Here is a 12,094-nt window from a genome sequence, read left to right as displayed (position 1 = left end):
TGGAGGTTATCTGTTCCAATATTCTGCTTAAAGCAGGGATAACTTTGCTATTGCATAAATTTACCTTTTATATATTTTGGATGCCTAAAGGAGGCATGCAAAAGAGTAGTTTTAAATGATAAACAGAGAAAGCATTCTTCCTCCAGTATTCAGGAACTTAATGTTAGACTGTGAGTCACTCCTCGGAGGAGTTTTTCACTACATATAGCTCAGGAAAGCTAAGCTGACTAACCTTCCAGTGTTAAAATCAGTCCTCACTTTTTCTTAAGGGCGTAATATCTCTAAATCTTCACTTATCCAATTGCATCACCTGTGAACATTTGGACACCATGGTTGGTATGTTAAACAATATCTGTATGTGCTTAAAATGTAAATGCTTATAAAATCCCAGAAGAGTCTCATTCCAGTCATTAGTGGCATACAGATATTTCTATTAAATATGGCCTTTTCAAGGAGAATTTCCATGTCAATATTTTCAAAGTCCTGAAATTAATGTTTTTATGTGTATTGATCTATACCACATCAGGTAATTATCTAATCAGCAGATCACCTACTAACTGCAATGTGAATTCAATTGATATATTGCTGTGCTTGCATTACAAAATTATTTTATTATGTGCCCAGACCTAAACTGTAAAATACTAAAGGATATTCAGCACAAAGTTGATTACAGTGAGAATATTATTACAACTTTGCTTTACAGATTTATTACAAAAGGATTTTTGCTTTTAGTTGATTTTACATATGAATGCACGTGTTCTGCTTCTAAAATGGATATATCAGATAACAGATCTTTCTTTTTTTCCAAACAGGCAAATGGTTTAATTATGGGATTATCTTTCTTGTTTTAATCTTGGATCTAAATATGTGGAAGAACCAAATATTTTACAAACCTCACGAATATGGTCAATATATCGGTCCTGGACAGAAGATCTACACCGTGAAGGACTCAGAAAGCTTGAAAGATCTTAACAGAACTAAGTTGTCTTGGGAATGGAGATCCAATAACACTAACCCGTTGACCAACCGGACCTATGCTGAAGGAGACATGTTCTTGCACAGCAGATACATAGGCTCTAGCCTTGATGTCAAATGCCTGGCTTTTATTCCAAGTTTGCTGGCTTTTGCTTTGTTTGGTTTCTTCATCTGGTTCTTTGGGCGATTTCAAAAAACTGACCAAGGCATGGAGAATTTAGACAAATCATACACAAGAATGAAACGAAAGTCACCGTCAGATATGGGAATGACCCGAGAAAATACACAGGTGTTAGTAGAAGAACCATTAAGTTTTCAAGAACCACATCTGGTATCCATAAAATCAGACTTAAGTGAAATAGTTTTTAATTCTTCTCTCCTAACTTCTGAAAACTTGAACGCACAGTTGAGTGAACAAGATAGCCCCTTACAACCAGTACCAGAGTCCACTGTCCCTAAGAGTAACCCTACAACATAGAGTCAAATACCCAGGAAAATCAGTTTAAATAAGCAGTTGCTATCAGAGTTCAGTTTTACCTTTTGTAAGTTAAGATTTACATAGTCTTTAGAATAAGAAACTCAATCTATACCAAACGGTGCTCAGCATGCTTTTTCTAGGGTTTTTTTTTTTATTTGTATTAGAGTACGTGCCTACTGTATATCTAACATTCCTTTATAGATTGCTTCCCAAAATTGCACAAGCTATTTATTAATACATTACCTTAAGTGTACAATAGTGTATTAGATGATTACTTGCAGGTATAAAATTCTACCATGGTGGTGCCTTGAGACATTGAACTGTTTTTTAACTCAACACCAGATGTATAGCACAGTTATTCTGATCTGTTTTGGAGTGCTTTTTGTATATGGTTATTTTCAGAATCATTTCATGTCTTAACAGAGGAGATAAACACAGTTATTCCTTGAGGAGATTTTCAGTTAGAACATCACAACTTGACTTTGTTATTTACTCATCTGTGGAGCCAGTGACTTTGATGACCGGACTGCAGAGAAGCATGTTGATTACCTTTTAATTTACGCTGGCTAGCTGCCAAACACAAATACAGATTCATTATGCGGTAAACAGTAGAGCGATAATACAGCATGGGTCACTACTTACAAAAATATGACTTTCTCCATCAGTAACAGCAATTAGGTGATAATGCCTAATTATATTTTTCATAATTAAAGATAAACTGCTCCTTGATTAAAAATTCTGCCCTTCACCTTTCAGAAACAGAGGTGAAAATACATGGTTGAAGCAACTTTTTCCATCATCACACCAAGCCTATGTCACATCAAAGAGCCAATGGACTGATTACAGTAAAGGACGCAGAGCCCATTAAATCCCGTATTTGTATGGTTCGGGGCACGTATGGTGAAACAGGCCAGAGAAATGCACCACACACAGACACTCTGAACACAGTGAAGAAGTGTTTAGGAGTTTCAATTAAACTAAATTAATACTTGAGTTGTTTTGTACACTTTTCTTTCTTCATTCACTATCCATGAGTAAATGTAATGTGGAATCAGAAACGTGCTGAAGTATTTATTTTGAAGTATTTATTTTGGAAGGGCACTTTGGAATTCTTTGCTGTATGATCAAACTATACACATTAGAGAGCCTGTGTATCTAAAACATCAGAAAGACTGTGATTTGCCTCTAATTCAATTCTATAAATTGTTGTTACAAGTTACTAAATAATAAGTAATTTTTAAGTCTGAGCTGTTTCCCTGTCATTAACTTGCTGTGTTTTGTCTCTGTGACTTTTTTACCTCTGTTGTTTTGATCTATCTGCTTTTAAGTTTTTGGAATGCTGAATTTAGTATGCATAATAGGACTATGCATTTATTAACTGTCACTTGAGAGCCAATTCTAATAAATATAATTAGACTATTGTTTATTACGAGGCAGGGGCATATTATGTTAGTTTTGGAGTTTAAAAAAAAAATTCGACATGGCTATCCTCCTTAGAATCTGGCACTAGAAAAGACAGTAAACTCAAAATCAAATATTTTGCTTATGAAATATTTATTATTATATCAAACAAAATCTCACTTTATAATCAAAACAAATGTTTTCCCATTAAAAGTGTGGATAAAAATAATTCTGTTATTAGCTTTTGCCTACTGCAGTCTATAAATCTGTTTATGTAACCGAAAACAAACTATTAATTAGTAATAGTAAAACACTGTGAGAGCCCACCTGTGCTATGTAAGAGGTGACTATAGCGATACTTGACTTTCAAGCAGAATTTGATTTAAAAAGTGAGATCATATGTTAAGTGGGTACAGAAATAGCTGATTAATTTTGCAGATACACGCTTCTCTGAATGTTTTGGGCAAGATAAACCCAACCTTAAAATTCCCCATGAACCTATTTCTCTCTTTTTTTTTTCTTTTTTTTTTTTTTTTTGCTCTTGGGAGTGGTTAAATCCATTAATAAGCTGGCAGAAAATGAAAGACTTACTTGAGCCTTACAGCCTGCATGATTACATGACTCCAAGAAAACTGCTATTAAGCAACTGATCCACAGCTAAAATAATTCTGTGGCCTCACATTGAGTTAATGCTTTTAAGGTCATTACAAGCCTGCATGAACGAGAGAAAAACATCAAGTAATCCTAGATTTTGGAGGAGTATTTAAATTAATGGTCAAACAGAGAGACTGCATACAACACAGATTCATAAGAAGCAGAAAGTCTTAGTGTAGCCACTCAGCACAGTCAGTTCATTCATTTAATTGGAGGAAAAAGAACTTCTCAGCTGTGTGGGAGTCTCATTTGTAAGCAGAGGTGGACAGAGCAGAATGTTTCACTCTTCTTTTAGTATCTTGTTTGAGAAACCTGAGATAGGTGGCTAGACTTACCCTGAGACCCTTCACTTCAGTTGTAGTCTGGTCGTAAGAGCTGATTGACCAGTAGTGTCTGGAGTATGTTTCAGTCAATTCTTACGTGCAGAGACCACACAGTTGGAGCCAGGGAAGAGTAAGTAAGCACACTCTAAACTCCACTCCTGTACAAACCTACTAATGCAGATTTATCCTCCGTCTTCTGAAGCAGCTTTTCTTTCACTGTAGAGTGGCTCATGGGAGACTGGATGGCCAAGTAGCCAAAAATTGGTTTCCTGAAATGGAAATATCCCTTCCACAAGGATGTTCATTGTTTTCAACTATTCTCCATTATTCATATTCTGAAACGTTTTATTAACTCAAAACAATCTGAAATCCTTTCTTCTTACCCGCCTCTATGACTTTGACATGTTTAGTTAACATTTTCCTGAACGTCTAACAAAAATTTTTATAGTCTTTTTTTTTTCTTGTCATGAGAAGCTGAGCAATATATGGAAGGGAAGAAAATAGAAGTTAAGCTTTCACACGTGTTGCACACATCTCCATTCTGTTCTCTGTGTTAAGCCTTTAATATAGGGCTGGACTTGGGGCAATAGCTTTTTTACCTTTTTTTTAGCTTTTTTTTTTTTTTAACACAGATACTCTGTACAGTAATAGATGGTAGATACAGCTTATGGAGCATGTGTAGAAGAGACATCTCTGGGATAAGCACATAAGATTTATGAGCCCACAGATGTCTATAAATTACGTCAGCATCCTCAACAACATCCTCAACAATTACCCTTGATGAGATGGAAATGACAGGGATGCAATAGAAGGTAAGAATATTTGTAGAAATCACCCTAAATATTGTCATCAAGTGTATGAAGACATTTACATGTCTAAAATCCAGTTATATAAGCTGTATGTGTGTATGTGCACTTGGAGTCTAGGGATTAGTTGATTGTCTTGGGGAAGCTGCTGATTCTCTCAAGCAGGCCATTCATTACTTCCCTCTTTATTCTATGTTACTCTATGAACATTATTTACTCCAGGTTGTTTCATCTCTTCTACCTCCACTTCTATTGCCTAGAAACCAAAAAAGAACATTTAATTTCACCATCTGCCTCCCCAAATTATATTTTTGTCTAATGCATACCAAAAAAAGTAAATTTATTCTGTTTAAAAGAATTCTGTTATCTTCAGCTAGTACCATCATACTCTGGGCTACTACACAATTGTACAGTGTGTACTGAGCATGCTTTTCCTGCAGGGAATAGCTTCCATCACAACAACCACCTGGAAACAAAGAACAGACACTTCTCAAAGACTGGAAAGACATCAATTCAGATACCTACTAGACTGGCAAGCTCGTTTTCCCAGAAGTACACAATTTATGACTTAACAATAAAAGATGTAACAGATTTTTAATATACTGCCCTTAATTTTAACAACCTTCTAGGAGGGGCTTAGAGAGGGGGAACTTTATATCTGAGACCATAAAGTTGAAGTGCTTAAGGTCCTGCAAGCAGAGCACTTCAGCTTTTTAGGTTGCATTTAAAAGTAACCTGCTTAAGCTTTCAGCAGATTGCAAGAATCATAAAAATTAGACACATCAAACTGTGCATAAGACCATAAAGCTGATTGACTTGTAGCTGCCTGATGGAGGATATAGACAAAGCACATGCTTATTAGATGCTAGAGTGACCTTGTGCATGAGATTATAGATAGTGACACACAGAGCTTCAAACTGCATTTGTTAATGAACAGTTGCAGTTCTTTTATTGACGAAGATGCTGCTGCACACCCAGACATCCCAGCTCTTCTACTGCCAGTACCTCTCCTGTCCATCTGTTGTAAGCCTCAAATGACAAAGGGATTTTTTGTCTTTATTTCTCTCTGCACTCAAAACTGTCCTGTGGGGAGCATGGGCTCCCTGTCCACAATGTGGCACGCCATTGGGATGCCAAATGCACAGATTCAAGTAGGACAGTCAAAGACAAGCAAGAGGCAAAAGTTTGGTCTGTGAGCTGTGCAGCACTGAAGTGAGGAAGAATACATTATGTGACCATTTCAGGGGTAAATTGGTAAAAACAGAAAATCTGTTTCATAGGAACACTGGGAGACAAACAGAGTCGGCAAATCATTATAAACCCTATCCATCCCCTTCATGTACTCAAACAGAAGAGCCAGTCTCTTCCCAAATGTTCACAAACAGCTCTCAGCTTCCAGATGACTTCTGAGTGACTAGGTTTTAACACCGTCTTATTTCTCTTCTAACACTTCCTCTGCATGGGGGATGCCAGCACCTTCTCACTGTTTGGGGGAAGGGATAGCTTTCTGAAGAATTAGGGAAGAAGCTTACAAAGAAGAAACTCCATGACGCTCACAGTTTCCATAGCAAATTCTGTACCAGAGTGAAGAAAAGCATGAACCCAGCTGCTTTTGCAAAGAGGAATCTAGTAGCATCAAATCCTTTCAGAAATGTATGTTACAGCCACTGCACAGTCACAAAGATACTTCTAATCTCTGCTTTTCCTTTGATCTCTGGCAATTGGGGTCTGCAGAAGGGCAGCTTATCTGATTCCCGCAGGCAGGTTATAGACCTGGTTCTCATGCTATTTTGTGACATATGGAGCACTTCTCTGCATTTTGAATTCCTTCTCTTCTTCCTTTTCTTTCTTTTTTTTTTCCCTCAAACCTCATTCCTCTGTTTATATTTCAAAGCTATTTTTTTATTGCTGGTGACCTAAACCACAAATCACCCACCAAAGGCCCATAATTGCTGTCATTGATCTAATACCATCTGTACACAGGCTCTGCCCAGCCAACAAAATTGAGCCAAAGGCGCAACAGGTACCTTTCCTAAAGCTTTCTCCCAGTCTAAGGAAAGATATAACATGAAAATGATACATTGCAATACTGTATGCTGTGTACAGGAAGGTGTTTGTTCTGTCTAACCAGGTCCCTCCATGCATTGTTACCAAGGAATATTTACATGACTTTATGACTGGATATTTTTGTTCAAGAAAGTGCATAACCAGGTAATTCCTTTAAAACTAAAGCCCTGCCTCTTCTATTGCAAGTAGCTTGCTTTTTTTCTCTGCTACATTTAAAGGAGACACAAGCCACATGAACATAACAGGTATTTTCTTCCAGTCTTCCTTCCTCATAGCTCTTCAGTTCCCAGCAGCTTTCAGCCTGCTTGTGCACAAAACCGCAGTGTGTCAGGCTTCAAGGATGAGGATTTGAAGAAAGAGTAGGCTCCTTTCTTTTCAAACAGACATGTACAGTTGCAGATGCCTGTGGTGGAACTCCAAACTATTGTCAGGGAAATGAGAAATACAAGCCAAAAGGACTTATAACAGTCAAAATTGAAATGCAATATTTGTTTTTTTTTAAATGTCAGTATCGACTGCTTCTTTGCTCCTTCCTTTTTGCTACCTTTCACATAGGCAGTGTAAAAAGGATCTATACATACTTATTTCCTCAGCTGTCATTTTTCTGTTCTTCCCCCCTTCACTCACTATAGGAAATCTCTTTAATTGTCAGTATCCTCCAAATGATCTGTAGTTTACATTCAGAGTCTTCCTTTCCTCTCTCTTACCTCCTCTTTACTTCCATAGGTTCACAAGATGATTCAGGTTGGAAGGTGACTCTAGGCAAGCTCTTGCACAAAACAGGGTCAGCTCAGAGCTCAAACCAGATTGCTTAGGGCTTTATCTTTGCAAGTCTTCAAAACATCCAAGGATGAAGCACAACCTCCCTCTGCAGATCATTTCAGACCCTTTTCAGTATTACTATATATATGTTGCCACTGGTGAAAAGAAGAAATCCACAGCATCAGTAAATGTGGATGAACAAACTGTGTATAAAACATGACAAGTGACATGGTGCAAAGCCAAAATTGTTAAGAAGTGAGCATGGCTGTGTTCAGTATCCTCTGCTCTGTGGGAATTAATCTACATCTATCCCTTACTAGGAACTGCACAGGCATTACTGAAAGCAGAAAATTGGATGCAAGCATGGAAAAAATTGAGCGAGTTTCTTTGTGATGCTGAAGTTAATTGTAATTATATTTCATACTGATATAGCTGGTATCAGTTTATTGCCTGGTAATTTATTTGCATATTGAAGAAGTCAATTTCCTCTTCAGTTTGCAACCCTTGGCTCATGTAATCAATTAACCTGTGTGAATGTTTAAAATTGCTGATGAAAAAGTCATACTTTGCTCTGTTTTTTCTAGAAGAACCAACAGCTCCCACTAATAGAATGAGCTATTACATTTTTGGAAAACCTATTTGGAGTGGTCAGTAGGAAACATTGGATAGCTGAACTTAGGCATTGCCTAAGTCATGTATCTATACAGACTGACTGTAATCAGTATTAACTGCAAAATCATTTAGATTAATTGGAAAGAAAAAAGAAGAGACTTCTTTCTTTTCAGACCTCCATTTCTATTGACTTTCCATTACTGACTTTATGTATGTCTAAACACACAAGAGCATTAGAGTTGATCTTTAAAAGGAAAAACAGATTAGAAACCAATACTTACATGCTATGTGGATGAAGCCTGGTCAGGTTGGGTGTGGTTTTAATTAAGATCTGTCTAATGTGACAAAAAAGCCCTTCCTTCTACAGAAGTCTAACAGAGGCGATCAGAAGAAAGCTGGCCCTATTCAGGTTTTTTCAGGGAAGGTGGCAGATTGCTTACAAGAATGTGACAGGGACGCAGAGAACTTTGTGGGAAAGCAAAAGTTTTAATCAGGAAGGAAAGGGTGGAGGTAGGTCAAGATCAAACAAATCAATATGGTATAATCCACATTTGTGTCTTACAGCAGTATCTTTTCTGAAGAGCCTGTGTAATTTCAAAGGATAAAGAGACAAAGGGAAAGGAGCTGGGTAATAGGAGACTATCTTATTCCAAAAGCTTTTTAAAAAGTATTGATGTGCTCTCCTCCCCTTTAAATAGAGATAGATGTTGATGGTGACTGCTCTTGAGAAACTGCGTGTCTCATTGGCCCTTCTTTGAGAGGTCTAAAGGTATATGAAAAGAGCCAATGCTCTGGAGGCTACTAAGTCTTTTGGTTAACGAAATACATATTCAAACATGGACACAGTTTTGCTATTGAATCAATCACAAAATCATTTACTGAAAACAGGTAAAAGCAGCTAAAGTAAAAATGTTCCAGAATTGCAGGTGTTCCAGCTATTCCAGATGTTTGAAGACCTTTGTAAGGTTCATTCATTACCTGCTGACTATGGCAGCCTTGCCAGGTAACATTGCCAAGGATGCAGATGTGGCTTAACTTCTGCATCCTCCAGCAGTAAAACAAACCTGCTCCCACAAGTACAGATGAAGTGTAACTATTTCCAGTAATCATTGTTTCAGTGTTTCTATGGTTACTGGGAAGAGAAAAATCTCTGGTTTTGCTTCATGAAATTATTCCAAAAAAAAGAAAAAAAAAAAAAAGCATTCTCCAAAATCTTGCAAGGTTAACTTGAAAAAATAAACAAAAAATAAACAGACAAAGTAGCCATCCATGTGTCTCATCTTTTTATACACTTTCCTATCCCCTCTGACCTGCACAAATCCCACCAGTTTCACAGTAAGACTACTTTTCAGAAATAATCCCAAAGGATGAAGGATGCAGAGATCAGACTCCTCTGTGTGAGGTTCTGGAGAGACTGCAGGCATGGTTCATTCAAAAAAGAAATAAAAAAATATTGATTCCATGGACTAAAGAGCTCAGCATTTATGTAACTACAGCTAAAGCATATGAGGCAGAAGTCAGCAGTAACCTCCTGCTCCATTTTCACAATAAGTCACCCTACCAGGACCAATATCTGTTGAACCTGTCAACTACAAGTAGGCTTAGTGTGCAGTATTTAATGAAACCTCCACTGAAATGTGTGGTTGCGCCTAAGTGTTTTGGTTTCTAAGTTTTCAAGCCCAGATGATTGATACCTATGTCAAAAAAGAAAGGGTGGTGGTGGCTCCTTTGTTAGTAAGTGGTTCTTGAAATTCATGGAAGATTGTTTTATGGTACAGTGTCTCCATTAGATAAATGGCAATTTTCTGTAACTGCACCTGAATGGTTACTGCTCCTGCTCTGAAGAGTCTTAGGAAAGACACAGTACAATATTGGTCTAACTGAACTGTAAAGACATGAGATTCATCTGGGTGTGTTTCAGTGCTTTGCAAAAGGTGTACAAAGGAATAAACACAGGTCCAAATGCGACTCCTGGTGTTTTTATGGCTCCAATGTTGCTATACAGAAATCTTCACCATCTCTGTAAAAGTGAACCAAATATTTGATGAGACCTTTCCTACAGATCTCTTCACACTGTTTTCTGCAGTATGATGGAAAAAAAGTACTTGACTGAAATTACCCAGATGTGATATTCTTCTTGTTACTATTTATACCAGAGTAGCATGAAAGTGCCTGAGAGAAATGAAACTATAAAGATAGGAAAGGAACTGCTTGAAGAATTTGCAATACAGACAACACGCAAAAGGCAGAAAAGAAAATTAAAACAAAGAGTTTTGAAATCACTTGCCTACATTCCCAGGAGTCAGGTATCCCACTGGTACGTATGTCTGTTCTGTTATACCTACTTTGTTAGGACCTTGGCCTTTCTGGCTTGTTGATGTCAACCATTTTATTTTGCTTCTTGTTCACACAGACACTGCATAAAACATCCCAGGAACAGGGTTATGCATATTTTACCCCAGTATATATTCCATCTTGAGAAATGCAGTTTTTGAAACCAGAAGGCAGTTTTGCTAGCATCAGACACCAGTTGCCTACTGCCATCAGGATGCCAGCAGGGTGACCATAGTGAGGTGTGGGAATACTTCATTTCTTCTTCAACTGCCTTCCCAAGTCTGCTGATCTCAGTCTGGCTTCAGACATCTGAGCCAAAATAGACTTCCACAGTGCTTCAAATCACAGCAAGTAGCATGCAAAGAAATTACAAAGCTGCCTTTTATTTCCCCAAGTGCTCATATCCTGTTGTTTCTTCGCAGACTATATTTTGTAAAAAGGAAGTTGTTAAATTCTTTTCCGTATTATTTGCGAGGACTGCCACTGCTTATGTGATGGCAACTTCAGAATTGATACCTGATGGTAGTTTTCCTTCAGCTGTGTAATGTGTCACTAAGAAACAAAGCTGGAATTTCAGAAGATAAGCTAAGAAAGACACTCTTTCAACATATCTCTGCCATATACATTGTGAGCACCTTAATTTTTGCTTGAATGATGAAAACAGGGAGACCTGTAAAACAACAATCTATTTGTAGTGAGATTCTTCACATGGCATCCTTATATATGGTCTCAACTGAGATATGGAAGTGGCCTTCCAGTGCCTGAATGATAAATTTCATTTTTAGGGACAAGATGAGGAGAAACATTTCAAGGCCAGGTTGGACGGGGTCCTGGGCAACCTGATCTGAATGTGTACGTTTGGTGGCCCTGCTAGGCAGGGGGGTTGGAACTACATGATCCTTGAGGTCCCTTCCAACCCGGGTGATTCTGTGGTTCTGTGAAACATTAGCCCTGTGTGAGCAGCAGAATGTGACAATGCCATGCAATGACTCACACCCAGGCTGGGAAGTTTTGTCATCCAAAGTTGATCTGAAAGCACATGGGGAATGACAGAAGGCAGGTGGAGTGTGAAATGCTGATTTGGTTTGGAGACCAGGGAAGGTTCTGGGCTCTGGCTAAAGATGGGTGAGTCCTGGCAGGAGGCTGTCGCAAGAGGCCTGATGTGGGACTGAGGTTTTGCCAGAGGACACTAAAGCCCGCCTTCTTGAGAGCCTGAGGACATGCTGGGAGCCTGCAGAGCACCTGCTGGGGCACGATATTGCATCAGTGTGCTCTGAAGAAGCAGCTCTCAGTTCATATTGTGTAAATCACATCAGAATCAGGGTGATTTATTCAATTAGCAACACCTAATTAATCAGCAATCTGCGAACTATACATTCAGGCTCAATATCAGCAATACAGCAGATAAACCACAAAACGAGGCACTAGACACAAATGCCAACAAACACCAACAAATGCCTAAACACTCTTCTAATCCCCAAACTCTTTCACCCACACAGACACATACACACAAAATTTTAGCATGGACTACACACAACATGTCCCTGGGAATGCCTGTTTCTGCAGCCTGTGCAGGTCCCCCTGCATGGCAGCATGACCACTGGTCCATGGTGTCACCTGAAGCTGATGGACGAACATCCTTCCAGCAGCATCCATGCCCAGGGTCACACACTGAGTGGATG

General features: G+C 38.4%; 1 protein-coding gene across 4 annotated transcripts in view; it reads left to right on the top strand.

Moving 5' to 3' along the window:
- TMEM117 (transmembrane protein 117) overlaps positions 1-2,967 on the top strand; it is a 192,172-nt gene extending 189,205 nt beyond the window's left edge. For 2 of the 4 annotated variants that reach the window (XM_052668711.1, XM_052668712.1), the window contains one exon: positions 813-2,967. In XM_052668711.1, the coding sequence (XP_052524671.1) occupies positions 813-1,453 (641 nt within the window). In that variant the 3' untranslated portion in view covers positions 1,454-2,967. The remainder of the gene's footprint in view (positions 1-812) is intronic. The other 2 variants (XM_052668710.1, XM_052668713.1) reach the window with 2 other exon arrangements.
- The last annotated feature ends 9,127 nt before the right edge of the window (positions 2,968-12,094 follow it).

This window comes from Tympanuchus pallidicinctus, unplaced genomic scaffold (genome assembly GCF_026119805.1).
Source record: "Tympanuchus pallidicinctus isolate F22 unplaced genomic scaffold, pur_lepc_1.0 scaffold8, whole genome shotgun sequence".
Lineage (NCBI taxonomy): Eukaryota > Metazoa > Chordata > Aves > Galliformes > Phasianidae > Tympanuchus > Tympanuchus pallidicinctus.
This window is presented reverse-complemented; position numbering and strand designations above follow the sequence as displayed.